This window comes from Lissotriton helveticus, chromosome 1_1, assembly GCF_964261635.1.
Source record: "Lissotriton helveticus chromosome 1_1, aLisHel1.1, whole genome shotgun sequence".
Classification (NCBI taxonomy): domain Eukaryota; kingdom Metazoa; phylum Chordata; class Amphibia; order Caudata; family Salamandridae; genus Lissotriton; species Lissotriton helveticus.
This window is the reverse complement of record NC_136057.1, coordinates 1,183,527,998-1,183,549,241: the sequence shown is the minus strand read 5'-3', so window position 1 is coordinate 1,183,549,241 and position 21,244 is coordinate 1,183,527,998. Positions and strand designations below refer to the sequence as shown.

Here is a 21,244-nt window from a genome sequence, read left to right as displayed (position 1 = left end):
TGGCAGAATGGACACCAAGTCTTCCCCCACCTGGACGACTGGCTGGTGAAAGCACCATCTATGACAGGCGCAGCAGAGTCTTCCAACGCCTGCCTCAAACTTTTCCAACAACTGGGCTTGACGCTCAATCACGAGAAGTCTACCTTACAGCCTTCCAAAGTCCTTATCTTTCTTGGGGCAACTTTGAACACGGAATGTTCAAAAGCATTCCCATCACAAGAGAGAAAACAGAAGCTGATTGCTCTGGCCACCGCAGAGGCTTCAAAGAAAACCCTACTGGTACGTACTTTCAAGTCCCTGCTTGGGATGATGTCCTCGTGCATCCTGCTTATTCCACACGGTCGGCTCAGGATGCGCCCTCTGCAGGAGGCCTTGACCAGGCAGTGGACTCAGAGCACAGGCTCTTTCGAGGATCACATCGTGATTACTCAACAAATCATCAAGGCCTTAGTCTGGTGGAGGACGCCCAAAAACCTCTCTCAAGGATTACCATTCCTGCTACCTGCAACTCCACACGTAATAACTACGGATGCCTCTCTAGAAGGATGGGGAGCGGTCCTTCAAGAATTACAGATCAGCGGCAAGTGGACGGACCAGGAGCGGCAGCTCCATATCAACCTCCTAGAGCTGAGGGCAGTTTTCCTATCTCTGCAGGCCTTCCTCCCGCGCATCACAAACTCACCAGTGCTTGTCAGAACAGACAACACCACGACTATGCACTACTTGAACAAGTAGGGAGGGACGCGTTCGCTAACACTATCTCGCGAATCGCAGAAAATTTGGAACTGGCTAGTGCTACACAATATCACGCTGACAGCAGAGTATGTCCCAGGCAAGGACAACGTCATAGCAGATGCTCTAAGCAGACAGAGATCCCTGTCACACGAATGGGAACTCGGTCAGAAAGTGCTGAATCGCATCTTCTCAGAATGGGGGAGTCCGTAGATCGACCAGGGAGAACCCCAAATGCCACAACTACGCAAGTTGGCATCCCCAGTTGCGGTCCCTCGGAAATGCATTTTCCATCGCCTGGCGCAACGTGTTTGCGTACGCATTTCCGCCATTTCCCCACATACCAAGAGTCATTCGGAAAATGAAAACGGAGCGATGCACACTGATTCTGATTGCCCCGTTCTGGGCGAGACAACATTGGTTCACGGACATCCATCGCCTCTCAGTCCAACCACCAATCAATCTGGTCCAACATCCATCCCTAATCACCATGTCCAAAGGTCAGGTACTGCACCCGAATCTGAAATCTCTCAGTTTATCGGCATGGCTCCTGAGCATCGAGAATTCTACCAACTAGACATTCCGCAGGAGTGCAAGGATGTCCTCACGAAAGCAAGAGCAGACAGCACAAACAAGACCTATTCCTTGAAATGGAAACGCTTCTGCATTTGGTGTAAGGACAAAGGTCTCCACCCTTTCCGGGTTACTCCAGAACAGCTATTGCCATATCTGTTACACCTGGCACAATCGGGACTTGCACATGCCTCTATCAGAGTTCATCTGGCAGCAATTTCCGGGTTTACGAGGATGTCAAAAGGGCCCTCTATCTCGTCCAACAGGTTGATAAAGCAATTCCTTAAGGGGCTCTACAGATCCTTCCCTCGACCAAGAAGAGTTCCACCAACATGGCATCTCAATGTGGTACTCAATCAATTGATGAAACACCCTTCCGAGCCAACCCATAGGGCGGATCTCAAATATATCTCCTGGAAGACAGCCCTTCTATTGGGTCTGACCTCAGCTAGAAGGGTCAGCGAACTACAGGCTCTTTCCATACAAGATCCTTTCATGCAGTTCAAAGTGGATAGAGTGATTCTAAGAAGGAATCCTCGATTTATTCCTAAGGTCCCGTCGGACTTCCATTTAAATGAGCCATTAGTCCTCCGTTCATTCTTCCCAAATCCAAGTACCGCAGCTGAAAGATCCCTACATTCCTTGGACCTGAAGAGGTGTCTTAAGTTTTATCTAGACAAAACAAAGCATTTCAGAAAAACAAGTCAGCTTTTCATCGCTTTCAGCAGACCACGGAAGGGCATGCCACTTTCCAAACAGAGCATTTCACGATGGATATCCTCTGCAATTTCATTTTGCCATGAAAAAGCTGGAAGGCCATTACAATCCACAGTACGAGCTCATTCTACAAGAGCTGTGTCAACATCAGCTGCGCTATTTGCTGGAGTGCCAATACTGGACATTTGCAGAGCAGCGACCTGGAAGCCGCCACATACCTTTACCAGGCACTACTGCCTGGATATGTAACTGATGCAGGATGCAGCCGTGGGCCAGGCTGTGCTTCGCCACCTATTCCAGTGAGGTGAGCCCTCCTCCTTCCCACCTTCCTTCACTGGTATGCACATTTATTTACTTATTTATTGTTACTTGTTGATGGTTCTTAGTCGTATGATATGTATTATCTCAGACTGCTTACACTGTTCCATCAGACATGTGCATAATATATTGCTTGCTACTCTGATTCAGGCATGTGAATCTATGAAAGACACCCATAATACTGGATAAGAAATGCGTTACTTACCTGTAACTGCAGTTATCCAGTATTGGTGTCTTTCATAGATTCACATGCAACCCTCCCGCCTCCCCTGGAAGGTCTCACCTCTCTCTCTCTAACAAATGACGCCTACCTAGCTTGGTGCGTACGAAAATCTGAGAGACTGAGGCTCCTGACAGGAAGGTTCTAGAGGGAGGTGGTAGCTGATTGGCTACCTTCTGGAATTTGGTCCTTTTTACAAAAAGACATAGATAGGCTACTAAGGCAAGGCCCTTAGGCCAACTATTCTCTATGTATGTCTATAGGACAGGACTCCCATCTCGACGACGGGGAATGATTCAGGCATGTGAATCTATGAAAGACACCAATACTGGATAACTGCAGTTACAGGTAAGTAACGCATTTCTTCAGTGGCGGCATCCACGCTGTTTCCCCATCAATTTCTAGTCTTCAATACCACACCTTATTCCGTAAACCTTTAAAGACTGGCTGTTCACTAGTTAACAGCCACTAGCTAGCTTCTTCAATTGCTCTTCTTCCGTGGAGTATTTGCTATTAGCGCCTTGACACCTTTTGGCATTTGTAGCGCTATATAATTCTTTTTCATTCATTTATTCATCCTATCTCCCCAGTGGTAAAAACTTTACAAAACAGAACCAAATGCTTTGAAAACTTAACCTCACTTCTATAAATGTTGGTTTGTGGCTTCCTGTCTTTCGGTTCCAGTGCAAGCCTGCATTAGTTAAAGGTTTGTTCTACCAATAACCTTCATATCTAACAGAAAACCCCATATTTTCATCTCAAGACTGAACCCCGAACATAAGTCTGCACATACCTTGCCATCACCCATTGGAAAAAAAAAACCTTCTTCATTGCCTCACCTCTAATGCCCTGGCGCAAATCCTGACCTACATTCAGAAGAGTAGCCCATGTGTTCTGTTCTGGAAGATACTCAAGAGGCATCCCAGAGGGAGTGGTTGTTGCAGAATATTAGGACTGCCGTTTTGTCTGTGTTGAGCTGGAGGGAGTTGTTTTTTATTGAAGCAGTGATGTTGCTCATACAGTTGGCGAAGTTTGCTTTGGTGGTGCTGATTGAGTCGGTAAGGGAGAGCATGCGATATGTGTCGTCCGCTACTGTATTGATGCCATGGGCTCCGACAATGTTCGCAAGGGCGTGTCATGTAGACATTGAAGAGTGTTGGGCTGAGCGATGATGCTCTAGGAACTCTGCAAATGAGTTTCTTGGAGTCTGTGATGTAGGTGGGAAGTCTAACTTATTGACTTCTGTCCATGAGGAAGGAGGATCTCCACTTGAGGGCCGGTATGCAGGGACCCAAGTGCTGAAGCTTTCTGATGAGTTACCTGTGGGAGACCCTATTGAAAGCTGTGGAGACGTTGAGGAGGATGAGTACTGCTGTTTCTCCTCGATTGAGGATGCTTTTGATGTCATTGGTGGCCACAATGAGTGCTGTCTCTGTGCTGCGGTTGGTGCGAAAGCTTGATTGAGAGCTGTTTAGCAGTTGATTGAGCTCTAGGTGGTCTGCGAGTTGGGTATTGGTGGCTTTCTCCATAGAGAGTGTTGATAATAGCGGTGAGCACATGGGAAAGGATGGTTCTACCATGATTGAATATGAAGTGGGGGCATGGCTCTTATGGGGCTCCTGAGTGGATGGTATTCATCAAGGGTGTGGTTTCTTCTTTTGAGAGGGGCATCCAGTTGCTTAGATGCTGTTTGACAATGAAGAAGGTGTCCAGCTGGTCAAGGGAGTTTGTATCGGTATGCTGTTGGTCGAATGTGTTGTATATCTTGGCAATCTTCTGTTCAAAGAAGTTTGAGAGGTGGCTGCAAGGTGTTTGAGATGGCATGATGTTGGCATTGGCAGCTGTAGGATTCGAGAACTCCTCGACGGTGCTGAAAAGTTCTTCTTTTTTTTTTTTTTTTTTTTTTATTGAGATGGATCGGAATATAACACAATTTACAAATACCAACTGAATCCCATCAGACATTTACACATATGGATATAAACTATATTGCATATGATAAAATCAGACAATTAATATGTAAAACATCTCGGCAAACGGCAGAAGGGCAGCAAAAGTACACAAGAATGTTACAGTCCAAATAATACAAGGGGATCATTCTTACATCAACTCACTGTCTATTCATCTTAGTTCTCTCCACTTTCTAAGAGGAGCCCAAATCCTTTTACCATATTCTTTCGTCCTTTTACCCTTAAAGTTATATAGGCATTCCTCTATATTATGGATCCCCAGCAGCCTGGTTAGCCACATCTGAAAAGAGGGCGCAATCGGGTCTTTCCAAGCCGCTGCAATTAAAATTCTAAAAACAGCTACGGATAGAAAAATAAATGCTTCAGCTTCATGTCCGATTGCTAGGTTTTCATCCCTACCAAGTAAAACCATAATTGGGGATAGAGATATTTGAGACTCTAGCAGCCCCGATAAAATTTTTTCCATTTCTGTTAAAACAAGTGTGAGATTCTGACAAGAATAAAAGATATGCAGAAGATCCGCCGGGCCTTGATTACACCTTGGACATTTATCGTTATCTCTTAGCCCCCATTGAAGCAACTTTGCAGGGGTATAATACAAATTGAAAACCATCTTGTAGTGCTGTGCTTTTAAATTAGTTGCTCTTAATACCTTTTTGTTCAATATGAGCACGTAATCTATGTCTACATTTGGATCCCCTATCCTTTGAGCCCAAGCAGACTCTATCTGTGTAATATCATTACCCAGCGCCTTCAAGAGATAACTATACCCTACTTTGATCTTCTTGCCGCCATTTATTACATACTTTATAAGAGGATTTATCTCCTGTAATGCTAATCTCGGTCTGAGTGATTTAATCGTCTGCTTGACTTGATTATACAGGAGCCAGTGGGTAGCCGGAATACCAAATTTCTGTTGTAATATATCGAACTCCAATAAATCATCCCCACACATGACATCCCCCAGATATCTAATACCCAGCGCCTTCCATGAGCTGCTGTTTCTATTCTCTCCAAGATGAGAAAAAGGTCTTGAGCTCCAAAGGTCAATCATACCATTGATCTTCGGGATTTTCAGGAATTTCAGTATCGCCTTCCAAGTACCCCATACATTTAGCATTACTTTACTTTTACTCCTTTTAAAGTTCTTTGCCGTTGTTGGAGCTTGCCTCGAGTCTGAGAGTTGGGGCTTTTTTCTTTGCATCTTGTAGTTGTTGATGTAGAGGGTGTGAGAAGTTGGCCTGGTATATGATGTTCACTATTCTAGTGAACACCTTGCACCAGTCCAAACAACCCTTATGGTGATGGTTGTAGAGTTAACCTTATAGACCAGCTATCCTAGGGGTAGCATGGACAAAAGCAGTCTTTAGGCTAAACTCAAGAGGGCATGTGAAGCCAGCTGTTTTACCATATGCAATCCTTTTAATACCAAATGAAAGGACACCACACAGGTTATATATTCAAAATATATATGTATTTATTTCTAAATCAATCCCCTGAACTCTTTATGAGCACAGAAGCACAAGCGCATAACAAGTCACTCAATATAACATACAATAAGTTGCACAATATGGATAGGCCCTGGTGGCCCTCTAAACCATATACTAAAATAGTGGTATAAGAACCACGTCACGAACAATGGAAAGGCCTAGGGACTTGGGAATCGCTGGACTACACTGGACTAACAGTAGTTAGGAAGCAGGAGGCCCACGGGATGCGGGTGCAGAGTCTAAATGCACACGCGTGCACACATAGAAGTCAATGGGTGCGTAAAGTTAGAAAGTTAAAGGTTTAGGAGTCTTCCGACTGGACTAGAAGCTAACCACTTGAAACTAGGACACAGGAGAGTTAATCTTCACAGGAGCACAGCAGTACTCATGTTACCTCACCCACAGGAAGCGGGTGCATAGGTCCCAAAGTGTGTCGGGTTTCGTCGTGGAGTTCTATGGAGCCTTGGAGAAAAGATGCTGCAGGTGACCAGGAGAGAAGAGTCCGGTTGGATCCAAGGGCGGATCGAGGATGATGAGTACCTGAAAGCAGAGGGGACAGAGTCTGGGTCACTAGCCAGTGACCAGGATGGAACCAGGAAGGAACCAGGCGATGTTGCAGAGCAATCAGGTGATGTCGCGAAGCTTGTCTCTGCTGCCACGTGGACCAGGAGGTGTTGACGACGACCAGGAGCTGGGCACGGACTGTTCCACGAAGGCTCTCGCTGTTGGCGGTGTGGGCTTCCGGATTGGAGTCAACAAGCCTTGGCAAAGGCAACCCACGCAGGATTTGAAGAGGGCTTCTTACTCAGGCCAGCAAGGACTGAGGGGCTTCTCTTTCGCAGGGAAGCAAGGGCCAGTCTGGAGCAACCAGACCAGTGGTGTAGATTTCGGGTTTTGTCGTCACAGAGGCCACTAGTCAACGGGCAAGTGACCAGACAGACGCGTTGAGCAGGAAAATGCAAAAGGGCCCCACGCAGCACTCGGTGAGTGTGGAGAGGTGATCTTTGGTGCAGTGGATGCTCGGGGCTGGAGCTTCTCAATCCCCAATGCACAACTTCGAGGGTGCCTCAGAAGCTGCACGGAAAGCGTTTCGCTGGCTTTCCAAGATGGCCGGTCCCACGTCTCGCGCCGCCTCCACGGGTCTCAGCTTTGCTGTGGCTGTGGATCGGGCTGAAGGAAGTCTGGAAGTCCGGGTCTTGTCAGGCTCTGTGTTCGGCCTCCGGCGGGAGCAACGACAAAGCAAACCGTTGAACGCTTGATGATGCCTGCTTGCACGGGGTGGTCACTCCTTGACCACAAGGAGATTCTTCAGTCTTCTACGTCGAGTAGGATGTCGAAGGTCCAGAGTTTCATATCAGAGTTTCAGTCAGGATAAATTTAAAGTCTTGGGACTCAGCTCTTACCTATATACCAAATCTAGGGGCTGGATTACCTGCTAGGTCCCTCCTATGGGTGGGACCCAGGAAGGGGGTGGTTACACCCCTTTCCCTTTGTCCAGTTACGCGCCAGAGCTGGGGCTGGAGTGCCCCAGCACCGGTTTGAACTGGCCAATGCATGGGACACCTTGTGTGCCCCAGGCAGTGTCTCATTTCATTCAGCCCTCCCTGCCCCAATGCACTATAGCCTGTCTGGGGTGGTGCTAGCACCTCCCTGTGACAGGAAACCTATTGTCCAAGCCTCCCTTGCTGGAAGGACTCCCAGCAGCAGGAGGTCAGACTTGTGTCTGTGGCAGCAGCATCAATTTTGTGATGCTGAGGCTCTGGTTAACTTTAACCGGGATTAATGGAAGTAACATGTCTTCTCCCTCTAGAAGGGTGGAATGCTACCCCCATACCTCAACTGGCGAGGGGGTAGTATTCCAAAGCGTATGACACCTTACACAACATGTTTTGATAAAGCCAAACCAGAGTTAGCATTTAATTGCGAGGTTCATAATGCACTTAAGAGTATATGGTATGGCAATATCCTAGAACAGCTATAAGGACATGGTTCCGAAAGCTGCAGACAGGCTCAGCTCATGCTAGAGCACCATCTCACATAAAACCAAACACTCTGCCTTCAGGATTGTTAAGGACTGCCATAGGAGTGACTTATAGGTGTATATGTGTCTAGATATAAGGTTAGACACAGGAATACTATATCTAAGCAAGGGGTGATTACATGACCTTGCCCCAGCTGAGTGATCAGCCAGTTGTGTCAGTTTGGATGGCCAGCCAGTGGTGGCAAAAGATATGCTGTTAAAATCTAGATTGCGACGTAAACATTATCGGCGCCATCTTGTCCCCTTTTAGGCTCATATGTGCGCGTCAGTAGCAGCCATTTTGAATGCCATGGCCTCTCTGCCCACTGCCGATAGCCAGCGTGTGTGTGTGTGTGTCTCTCTCTCTCTCTCTCTCTCTCTCTCTCTCTCTCTCTCTCTCTCTCTCTCTCTCTCTCCCCCGCGCGCTGACAGCCCGCGCTTGGGCCATAAACCACCCCTTCAGCGCGGCCCTGCCTCGGAGCCACATCCCGTACCCGGCTAACACCTCTCTCCGTCCCTTTGATGATCTCACATCCTTTGATGAACCCCCTTCCTCTGTGCCCGATCCCAGGCCATCACCTAGCCCCGCGATTGCAGTTTATTGCCCCCTACAGTAGGACCTCGACTCCCATCAAAGGAGCGGGGATTAATCAATGCCTTCACACCCCTAGAGCCGACCAATCGCCCGCATTCCTGTTCCCGCGGGATGTCCAGCTGCGCGATAGCCATCATGCTGAGATTTGGGTGGGGACCCCTACTGTAGATATGTGTGAGAACGGACTTGAACCGGGGATTCCAAAGATGCCTTTTTCGTACTTCAAAGCAATACCACGGATGTCATAAAAATAATAAAGTCATAAACTTGTGTATAAGAGGCCAGGCCTCAGAGATGCAGTTAGAGCACCTCGAGAAGATACCCTGTTGTCTGATTTGACGTGTTCTGCTCCGTCGGAATAAACTCCTGTTTCCTGCCTTCTTGTCTCCAGCGCCTGCCTCTTTGTTTGGTAATATTGAATGGTATGAGAGGCGGCTAACGCCGGGCAAACACTGAAGGTTCTTGGTCGACATCGGCCCTACCTTTCAACAATTGGCGTCCCAAACGTGGGGCCCATCAGCGACGCGTGGATCCAGTGGGAGAGGTCCCAACGACAGAGTGAACGACTGCAACGATCGGGAAGAGCTCCTGCCCGATAGACCCTCGTCTGGCAGCCGATCATCCGAACTTCACTGGTTCCGAGCAGACCTCTTTCGAGTGATCTACGGTCCTGACTGGGAACCATCAGGAGTGCCACAGCAATTACGGAGAATAGAGGACGATCGGGCGCTGGAAGCGGAATACGAGAAACCGTCCATGCGGTCCGGGTAAGGTTGTGTAACACGACGAATTGCGAATTGATTGTTTGATTGTTTGAAAATACTAGTATTACTCATTTGATTGTTTCTGAGAGATTCTCTATTTGCAAACAAGCACAGAGTCGCAATACTCTGTTTAGTCTTTGCAGATAGTGAAGGGTAGGTAACGCAGGCTTTTGCCCCCCGTTGTAATCCGTCGTGCCTACTTCCCTCTCCATTTGATTGATTGTTATCCAAGCATTTGCTGTTTTGGAATTGGTTCTCTTCGGATCATTCTCTATTTACAAATAAGCACAGAGTCGCAATACTCTGTTTAGTCCTTGTGAATAGTGAAGGATAGGTAACGCAGGCTTTTGCCCCCGTTGTAATCCGTCGTGCCTATTTTTATCCCTCATTTGATTGATTGTTTGTCCGAACATTGATCGTTCGGAATTGGTTCTCTTTGGGTTATTCTCTATTTACAAATAAGCACAGAGTCGCAATACTCTGTTTAGTCCTTGTGAATAGTGAAGGATAGGTAGTGCAGACTTTTGTCCCCTTTGTAACCCGTCATGCCTATTTTTGCCCCATTTGTTGGTAGTTGGTTCAGCCCGGACCGCTTATTAGAGGTGAACCATCCGGCTCCACTGGAGGGCACCCCTAATAAGGACATGTTTACTAAATATGGACTAGTCACCGTGGCTTATAGTAAGCTGTGGCATAAATACACGAGAAAGGATCGGGAAAGTCAGTGGCCACTGATAGGGTCCTTTGATAACGACAAAATAAACGCGCTGGAAACAGCCCTTTATAATAATAAGACAACACCCACTATGCTCGATAGCTTCGGCATGTGGCGCAAAGAAACAGAACAGCGGAAGAAGAGAAATGAGGTCAGGTTAGAAAAGGAATTACGCAAAGCAGCTCACCTGGCCGCTAACAAGTTAAAGGAAGAAATAAAAGAAAGAGAGGAAACCAAGCTAAAACAAGATTCCGAATCATCAGGCCAGTGTCCCGTCAGGACACCCTCTACACTTTACCCCGAGCTACCTTCGAAACAGCGAACAAACGATGATTTACTATTAGGTCCCCCGATCATCTACATGCCCCCTCCATATGCCCCTTCCCAACCCTTAGCACAGCACCCGCAACCCCCACCGACAGGCGAGAGTAGTGCCGGAGCTTCGGTCCTCATGGCCTCTGCGCCGACCGAACCCCTCGTACCCAGCGCAGCACGAGCAGCGACTTCAGATGATCCCGAAGCTGGGAGGAAAGACCCTGCTAGATCGAATAGATTAAGTAAGGATGAACGAGCTGGGATCGATAAGATTGTAAAGACACTGGTGGGGCGAAAGGAAAGTGAGGATTATATAACGGATATGTACAATACATATGCCAATAGCCACAGGCGACACTTTGTCGTACGCCTTTGTTACCATACCCTTAATGCCTATGAAGACCGCTACCAAGGAAAGGGCCCTGAAAACCTAACGACTCTGTATAGAAAAGTTGATGTCGGAGATGGGAACGAGTGTGATGTGACGAACCTCTTCACACGTACGCTTGAAGTTTTCCGCCACCTCACGGAACAGAAACCAGAGACTAACACCACGACTCCTGCAGCAACTGAAGCCGGAGTGGAAAAAATTGACACGATGATGCCCATAAAGGAGGCCGCTCCCTATTGGGTTCCCCCACGAGGACAGGGAACACACGACGATATTAACCACCAAGATGCGAGAGGGAGGGTAGTTTACAACTGGGTTTACCAACCATGGGATCGGACATCCTGACTGTCCTAAAGTCCTTGCCTGATCTGCGAAAGAACCCCACAGCCTTCTATACAGAATTAGCCACCGCTTTGGGTTCAACGATTATGACCCTAGCGGATATCGATTTGTTTTTCGGGCTATGTCTGCCAGCTGATGTGTGGAAGCAAATCCGGAAAGTCGACCACCTTGAGCTGTTCGGACATACCTGGATACAACTCGGTAATGTTGACAAACAACGGGAACCGGGACAGAAACCTTTGAAGGCCATTCTAGACTTACCAGATAAGATTGTGCAGAAATTAAAAACCCTAGTTCCAGAAAGGAAGGTGGACTGGTCGATAGTAACGGCCTGTCGCCAGAAACCCCAGGAAGACGTATCAGAATACTTCTCCCGGTTTGAAACGGTGTTCTCCGATTACAGCGGCCAGGACATGACCACTGCGACTGGACATCACTTGTTTGTCCAGAACTATGTGAAAGGCCTGACACCAGAAGTCTCGCAGAAACTACAGACTAGCGAGAGTAGTTGGGCGGCCTCCAAGCCCGCAGCTATCCTTCAGATGGCTCAATACTATGAGCGACAAAAGAACGAGAACGATCAAGTGACTGAGAAGAAGAAAAAGGACTTGAAAGAGAGGGTGATGATTGCTCAGTTGCAAGGGGTGACTATAGGAAGGGAACAGTATAGAGGAAACTACCAGTCGAATGCTCCTAGAAATCCACCCCCTAGAGACCGCACACCCGCACCCGGCGCTCCACGAACAGACCTCGATGAGGACCAGTGTGCGTTTTGCAAAGGATTTGGCCACTGGAAGTCTCAATGTCCAGTTCTGCAAGAAGCACTCAGGAATAAAGACACGAGGGACGTAGCGGGCGGGCAGAGAAATAGAGGACAGGGACGAGGGCATACAAACGACACCAACAATGACAGGCCTGGCAGACCGAACACGTTTGACCGTCCCCGACAGAATCAGTGCCAACAGTCTGACTACGGCAATGCCCACGACTTTGCATAGGACTGCCAAGGGCAAGGAAGGGATCCAGACAAGCTCTATGTTGACCAGCAAGGTCCTTATGTCACCGCTAAGGTCCTAGGTACGAAGTCTCCATTTCTGGTAGATACTGGTGCAACACTTTGTGCGTTGTCTAAACGATTGATTCCCAGGGCACCCTTGTCTGGCGCACATGTGACATCAATAGGTTTTGATGGAACGCCCTCCACTAATCCCTTGTCCACACCGATCTCTTTTAACTTGGACAATAACACCACTGACACGACGTTTTTGCTCTCCTCCAACACCCCCTTCGCCATTATGGGACTTGACTTATTGAAACATTTTCGAGCTACTATTAGGTGTTCACAAGACGGAGTTCGAGTCATTCTGTACGACAACCCAATATTGCTCAGATCTTGTCGCACTCCACGCATGTTTTCCATCACTGACGCTGACTTGTCCCTACTCGACACTCTACCTCTGTACCTATGGGCAAAGACTGACTCGGACGTAGGACGCATGATGATAGACCCTGTACACATAACTGTTCGACAGGACGCAGTGCTCCCAAAACTCCCACAGTATCGGATATCGCCCGAAGGCGAGAAGGCATTGGTAAAAATCATCCAGTCCCTGATAGACGCAGGAGTGGTAGAAGAAGTAGTTAGCAATGTTTGCAACTGCCCTATCCTACCCATTGTGAAGAAGCAGGGTGAGGGAGATGAAAAAGCGTACCGCTTCATCATCGACCTACGAGAAGTCTACAAAGTGGTTGTACCCCAGTACCCTGTAGTCTCAGACATCACCACCATTCTGACCCTGATTCCTTCCACTGCCACCACCTTCACGGTAATCGACCTCAAGAACGCATTCTTCTCCATCCCCATTCACTCAGACAGCCGCTACCTTTTCGGCTTCACTTTAAAATCCCGCTCATATAGATTTTGCAGAGCACCCCAGGGCTACACTGAAAGTCCAAGCATCTACAGCCAGGCCCTCAAAAGACAGCTGGATGCAGTCCAGTTGCCGGATGGAGTGGTGTTGGTACAGTACGTCGATGATATCCTTTTGGCGGCCGACACCACTCCACTTGCAGTCACAGCCACCATCCAACTCCTGCACTTCCTCGCGGAAAATGGCCACAAGGTCTCCAAGAAGAAGTTGCAATTCTGCCAACCTCAAGTCACTTACCTAGGCCACCTCTTGTCCAAAGACGGGAGAAAACTCACACCCGATCGAATCCAGGCTATTCTGGAGACCCCTATCCCTAAAACCCCGAAGCAAGTCCGCTCTTTGATAGGCCTCACCTCCTTCTGTCGGCAATGGTTGCCAAATTTCAGCCTCATTGTGAAACCACTACTTTCCCTACTGGCTGAAGATGTCTCCTTCCCGCTCCCTTGGACCCCTGAATGTCAATCCTCCTTCAAGGAACTACGAGACGTCCTTTGTTCAGCACCCGTCCTAGGAACTCCTGATTATACAAAGCCCTTCTCTCTCTACACTCACGAAAGGGAGGGATGCGCTTTGTCTGTCCTGACTCAGACCATTGGCCCCAAACTACGACCATGTGCCTATTTCTCTGCCACTCTTGACCCCGTAGCAAGAGCTTTGCCTGCCTGTCTTCGAGCAGTAGCTGCTGCTGCTGTCTCTATCCGACAAAGTGAAGGGATCGTACTCTCGAATTCCCTCACGGTACTAGTGCCCAATGCTGTTGACACCCTCCTAAACCAGACCAAGACACAACACCTGACCAGCGCACGACTGACTGGGTACGAACTGACACTGCTCGCACCTCACATCACGTTGAAACGATGCACCACACTGAACCCAGCCACCTTGCTGCCTCTGCCTGAAAACGATCCCGATGTGCCCCCAATACATGACTGTGTGACCCTCACAGACGAACAGACTAGGAGTAGAGTTGACCTCCGAGACACTGCCTTCCCAAACCCTGACGGAGAGCTATGGGTAGACGGCTCTTGCATTAAACTCCCCGACGGCACCACCTCTGCTGCCTATGCAGTTACCACAGCCCGAACTGTAGTTGAAACCGCCCGCATTACGCAACGATCCGCCCAGGCAGCAGAACTGATTGCCCTCACACGAGCATGTATCCTAGCAAAGGGGACGACAGCAAACATTTACACGGACAGCCAGTATGCCTTCGGGGTGGTTCATCATTTTGGGCTCTTATGGAAGGAGAGGGGATTTCTGACATCTCATGGCACACCCATCCTGCACGGAGATCTAGTCTCCGCTCTGACTGAAGCGGTTCTCCTCCCCAAACGACTTGCCGTAATCAAATGCCAAGCACATAAAAAGGTGACAGACCTCATTGGACAGGGAAATGCACTGGCCAACATCACTGCCCGAACCACAGCTGAGAATAGGACGACGACTCGCATGTACGTGACTAGGTCACAAGCAGAAAAATGGACGGACGCTAGGGAAACTATTAGGGACATCCAAATGGTCAGCTCACCACACGAATTGACTGAATGGGCACGGGTGGGATTAAAAGACGATGAAGGCTGCTGGCGGACAAAAGACACGAACAAATGGTTGCTACCCAACTCGTATCTGATCCCCATACTGACTATGGCTCATTCCCCTGCACACATAGGAGCTGCCCCTATGACCGAACTTGTCTCCCGAGTTTGGCATAACGATAGAATTGCAGACTCAGCCAAACGATTAGTCCAACAATGTCTAGTCTGCCTGCAACACAACCCTGGGAAAGGAACTGTCGTACCCCGGGGAGGGTTTGGGGTCCCCAACCATCCATTTGAAGTCCTACAGATGGACTATATTCAGTTAGAGAGATGTCAAGGACTGAAGTATGTACTTGTTGTTGTGTGCGCTTTTAGCAAATGGGTGGAAGCCTACCCGACGCGTGACAACACTGCTATTGCCACTGCAAAAGTACTACTGAAAGAGTTCTTCCCTCGCTACGGCCTTTGCCGTATTTTATGGAGTGACAATGGCCCCCATTTTGTAGCCGAGGTTATCCAGCTCATCCTGAAAGGACTGGGGGTACGACAGAAATTCCACGCAGTTTTTCACCCCCAATCTGCTGGACTGGTCGAACGGCACAATGCCACATTGAAACTAAAACTGGCGAAAATAGTGGCTACCACAGGACTAAAATGGCCAGACGCTCTTCCCCTAGCATTGCTGTCAATGCGTTCCACCCCCACCAAACACCACTTGACCCCTTACGAGGTCGTTTTCGGCCGGCCCATGAGTATCTGGTCCGCACCCAAACCGACATCTATTCACGACGTCCCGGACGTCCTAATGTCTGACTATCTGTATAACCTAACTAAAACACTGTCTGTTATTCATCATCAGGTGCTGCAGGCCATCCCCGATGCTTCCAGGGGCCCCGGACATACCATCCAGCCTGGAGATTTCGTCCTGATTCGGAACTTCCAGCGGGAGAAGAGTCGAACCCCGCTGGACGGGCCCCTGGCAAGTCTTGATCACCACCCGAACAGCTCTTCGAGTGGAGGGGAAACGAAATTGGCTGCATGCACATCACTGCAAGAAAATCTCTCCGACCCTGACGTCGACCGAAGATGTAACCACCCAAGAAGAGCTCCTGCACAAAGACCGACCATCCCTGAGCTGCTACCCTGAAACAGAGACACTCGAATTGGCGAAATTCCCTGATCCCAATGTGCCATCCAGAGAAGGGTATAACCTGCGACGAAAGGAGGGAGTTTCGGCTAAGTAGACCACTGACTAAAGTTACCATTCTCAGAGTGGCGGCCTGACACTGCAAAGGCTGCCAGGAGAGAAACCAAACAAAGTCTGTGGTTCTGCCCACTACCGAGCACCTTGAAGATGATGGAAGCGCCCGATACGAAGATGATGGAAGCAACCGGACATCCAAAGACCCACTACAGAAACCCGAAAACTGACAGGTTGCACAGCTCAAAGACTATTGCTCTTCTTATCACTCTTCTCTTTTGCCTCCTCCTCATGACTACCTTCTGGATCGTGGAAGAGAACGCACCGGCTCATAAGACATTTCTAACGACTGCACAGCCTACCACCATGAAAGAACACTACCTGGTCTCTCTTTCACCTCAAATCCAAGAAAGGCGTAAGGAGTTCTGGAACAACTCCTTCGTACAGTTGCTGCACCAACACAACCTTGCTGCCAATGCCACGAATTGCTGGATCTGTGGGTTGATACCACATGCCACCGGACATTCCATCCCTTTCATCCCTTCACCTTTCTCTGTTCATGGTTCCTGCCTTGCTTGGCTGATCCTCTTGCAAGAGAGCTACAGAGACAATGCCACTTCCAGCGGAACTATGTCGCACTTTTATCATGGAGTCTGGCTGAACAAAACCGGAAGGACTGCTGCTCCCTTTTGCCCTCTATCCTCCAATGCCTCTGTTCACATGGACATCCCCGCCAAAGAAATGGTGGAGATGCAAATATTCAACAATCCAGCCAGACCCACCTTCTCCTACCTCCGGAAACGAACAGCTGCCACCCTGACTGTGGCCCTATCTGTCGTCAATGTCTCGGGCCTTGTATGCATCACAGGCCATGGGACACAAATGGTGGGCCACAGCACTTGCCGCATCACCAGAACTTTGGACTCAACCGACCCACCCTCTTTTGTCACCTCTCCAAACATGTACTTCGTCTGTGGTACAAAAGCCTACACCTGGCTCCCAAAGGGCTGGTACCTGCTACATTGCCTTCATCCTTCCTCCAACCTATGTGGCTCCGGCAAACCATCACCGACAGAGACGAGCAAAGGACATTGAACAGGCCGACTCCACTGGAGCACAATTCTTGGATGCAATGAAAGGACTTGTTCCACTTTGGGGTCCGATGGCAAACAGTCGTGCCATCCGACATTTATCCCAGGCAGTCGAGACAACGATGAACATTACAGCTGGTATCCTCACAAACAATACAGCCGAGCTTCAGGCGGTCCGTCTGGTGGCTCTTCAAAACCGCCTTGTTCTAGATGTGGTTCTGGCAGACCGTGGAGGAGCATGTCGTATCATCGGGTCCAGCTGTTGTACCTACATACCAGACAATTCACCCTTCGTCTACAAGGCCATTGAACACCTCCACAAACTCTCCTCGGAAGTTCACCAGGAACAAGAAGGATGGTCGCTTGGGAGTTGGTTCTGGAGTGCTGTAAAGGACTGGGGATGGAGGTTGCTCATGATTGTACTGATACCAATCGTCGTAATATGTGGACTCTGCCTGGGTATTCAATGCTTGCCACCTCTGTGTTCACTATTTGCTAACTGTGTTTGCCCTAAGACTCCGAACTTTGAAGCTGAACGCATGAAAGCTTTGTATGATGTAGAAATCCATAATATGATGGGGATAGACATAGATTGACAAGCTGGCTAGATATGTTGAAAAGGGAGGACTGTTAAAATCTAGATTGCGACGTAAACATTATCGGCGCCATCTTGTCCCCTTTTAGGCTCATATGTGCGCGTCAGTAGCAGCCATTTTGAATGCCATGGCCTCTCTGCCCACTGCCGATAGCCAGCGTCTCTCTCTCTCTCTCTCTCTCTCTCTCTCGCTCTCCCTGACCCCGCAAGCATCCCCCGCGCTCTGACAGCCCGCGCTCTCACATGCTTGGGCCATAAACCACCCCTTCAGCGCGGCCCTGCCTCGGAGCCACATCCCGTACCCGGCTAACACCTCTCTCCGTCCCTTTGATGATCTCACATCCTTTGATGAACCCCCTTCCTCTGTGCCCGATTGTCCGGCCCGATCCCAGGCCATCACCTAGCCCTGCGGATGCAGTTTATTGCCCCCTACAGTAGGACCTCGACTCCCATCAAAGGAGCGGGGATTAATCAATGCCTTCACACCCCTAGAGCCGACCGATCGCCCGCATTCCTGTTCCCAGCGGAATGTCCAGCTGTGCGATAGCCATCATGCTGAGATTTGGGTGGGGACCCCTACTGTAGATATGTGTGAGAACGGGCTTGAACCGGGGATTCCAAAGATGCCTTTTTCGTACTTCAAAGCAATACCACGGATGTCATAAAAATAATAAAGTCATAAACTTGTGTATAAGAGGCCAGGCCTCAGAGATGCGGTTAGAGCACCTCGAGAAGATACCCTGTTGTCTGATTTGGCGTGTTCTGCTCCGTCGGAATAAACTCCTGTTTCCTGCCTTCTTGTCTCCAGCGCCTGCCTCTTTGTTTGGTAATATTGAATGGTATGAGAGGCGGCTAACGCCGGGCAAACACTGAAGGTTCTTGGTCGACATCGGCCCTACCTTTCAACAATGCTGCAGCCCCTGGTAGGCCTTGGGTGCACCTATGCCCTGGATACCTATAGTACACTATACAGGGGCTCATAAGGTGACCCAATATCCAATTAGTTATGTACCTAGGGTACATGGAGACCATTTTACAGAGTGAGCAGATAGCCTGGGGCCCTGATTAGCACGATCCCAGGCCAACTAAGTCGAAAACCAGCTAAACAGAAGGCAAGAAATCTGGGGTAACCATATTCAGGTATCCACCTTCCTACAGAGGGCAGTTTGGACCTTTGTGTGGGGGCTCTCAAACTGTTTGCAGTTGCGCTTGGACCCCCTGAGGTCATTTGTGTACCAGCTGGTTGGTATGTGGTTGTTGTAGGTCTTGTTTCTTGTAGGAGCAGTGCGGTTGGTACAGTGGGTGAGCAGGGAATATGGCCGATCTGAGGCGATGGGCTTGGCAGTGGTCAACAACTAGGACCTCATAAGTATCTCCAAACTAGGGGATGTCTGGGGGTTGTCTGGGGGAGGGTCATATAAAACCCATTCTAAGAATTAGCGACCAAATTCCACCTTTATTGCTCCCAGTTCTACCGGTATTTACAGCTGCGGCATGCACTCCAACGTAATAAGGAGAAATTGCGAGCACTCCCTAAGAGTGTAAACTGATAACTCATGATTTGGGAAAGGGTAGAATTTCGTGACTATATAAATCGCTAGTGACCAACACTAGTCCCGCTAGTGAATCTGAAGACAAAGTTCGAGTTGGAGGTGGGAGCCCTTGAGAGCGAGAAGTGGGCAGAAGTGACAATGGCACCTAGAGTGCTGGCAATTTCCAAGTGCATTCACCTCATGCAATTTAAATATCTACACCAGACTTACTACTCCTAAAGCCTGACTATGGTAGATGGGCCATGCCAGGGGACCAGAGTGCCTCCAGTGAAATTGTTCCCCAGGCTTTTTCTAGCATGTGCTCTGGGAGTGCTCTGAGGAACAAAACTACTGGAAAAGGGTCAACAAAATAGTTGGGTGAGTGATAGGTAGGCCACTAGATCTAGACCCCTAAAATTGCTCTGTTGAGCATCATGGATACGCTGGCGGCGGAAGGATGGGGATGGGTGGGCGCATGCTTCTCGCTCACTAATCGCCATGACCCTCCTGGTGGTAAAGAGAGACTTAGCTTGGCACTGAAAGAGGGTGCATGCCTCGCCCCTGGATGAATGGATTAGAGGCATGGATCACTGTGCAGCAATGGAAATAGGCTCCCCTGGATTCATTATGCTGGAGGGACGCACTGACCGTGAACTTAACATGAGAGGTGGGATGAGTATTAAATACCAGAGATTTGGGAACTAGAAGGTTATGACGTTTCAATTGAGGACGCATGGCATGTACTGACAACCAGGCACCCGAATGTGAGACCCGTTGAGTCAATATTGTTATAGTATGGTTTAACTGTACATGCACAAATCAATAAAATGTGTTATGTTATCAAAAGTGAAAACATACACTTATTGAAGCCTGAGCAAAATGATATGTTTCCTCCTAGTGTACTGTAGTTATTATTTAACTACAGTGTGACCCTCTATATAACATTCATAACACGAACATTACAGAGTATATTTGGTTTGCTAATGCAGTTATAGTCCACGTCTCCTTTATGAATAAATAGATTCATACAGTGCTTCAATGCTTGAGAATTAAGATGTCCAGTTCAATCAAAACATGAGTTATGTCAAAGTAAAGGTGCTACAGGGTCCGCGCTTCTTGTCAAATTAAAGTAATTCTTACAAGCTCGCTTTGTAAAGTTAAAACATCATAAAATCTGTTTCTGCTTTGTATAATCTAAGTCGTTCACTCATCTTAATAGGAAGTGGAAAAAAGAAGTAAGGTTTTGATACAAAACTGTGAAGAACTGACTAAAGAGAATACCCTGAGGAAAATGGAAATTAAGGCACTAAAGGAAGATGTGACGCTCAAGCAGAAGCAGATTCCGAAAGAGGAACAGGAGATCGAGAAGTGCCTGGAACAGCAAGAAGTTTTAAAAGTAAGACAAAAACAAGCATATCTATATTTTAAATTTTTAACTTTGCGTATTACTTTGTTTAATCTTTGAGAGTCTCAAAAGTACTTAAATTAAGTTTGTAACTTGAGATTCCTAGTGAAATGTTCCTATAGCTTAAACCCTGACTTCGTATCATAAGCAGTTTCATTTGCATTTAATTGTTACACCCTAAGTGTGGTAATTTTGTCGAGTCCATCACTCCACTTATAGTTTATAAGCACCTACAGGTCCACACATAGAGGTTTTATAGCAAGTGTTTTACACATTTTTTTCAAAGTGTATATGTTTCCTCGATGTTCTCACCTTTGGGGTTGTCTTTTCAGACTGCACTTTTTGGTGCTGATCACTAGTTGTTGATTCATCAGGTGGATTCCATCAATTAGTTTAATATTTCAGAATTCGAAAGACAAACTGGGATTATTCTGTTGTTACTGATGTAGTGTTGTGTGCCTCGTTTTGGGGGTTTCATAGTACTGAAGGTCTCTAAGAGGAAAAGTCAGGTTTGGCCATTTGTGAAGGGCATTAGAGTCTGATTAGTTGGTTGATACCTGTTCAATGTTTTTCAGTTTCGACCCTTTTAAGGCACCAGTTTGAAACTGTGTGTTTTCAACATCACATGCAGTTTGATTTGCCTCTCAGGTTTGGGTTTCAAGTGTTCGCCATCGCAGTGCTTGGTAAATCCTTTGATCTGCTTCATTGTTTGAGCCATTAGACTGAGCATTGACTCATAACGTACAGTCGATGAGTAACATTTCCTGGTTAGTGAGTAGTGGGGAGCCT

At 48.1% G+C, this 21,244-nt stretch overlaps 1 protein-coding gene across 2 annotated transcripts in view; it reads left to right on the top strand.

The window, feature by feature from the left end:
- CCDC146 (coiled-coil domain containing 146) overlaps window positions 1-21,244 on the top strand; it is a 950,534-nt gene that overhangs the window by 374,759 nt on the left and 554,531 nt on the right. For both annotated transcript variants that reach the window (XM_078679302.1, XM_078679310.1), the window contains exon 6: window positions 20,270-20,446. In XM_078679302.1, coding sequence (XP_078535428.1) covers window positions 20,270-20,446 — 177 coding nt within the window. The remainder of the gene's footprint in view (window positions 1-20,269; window positions 20,447-21,244) is intronic.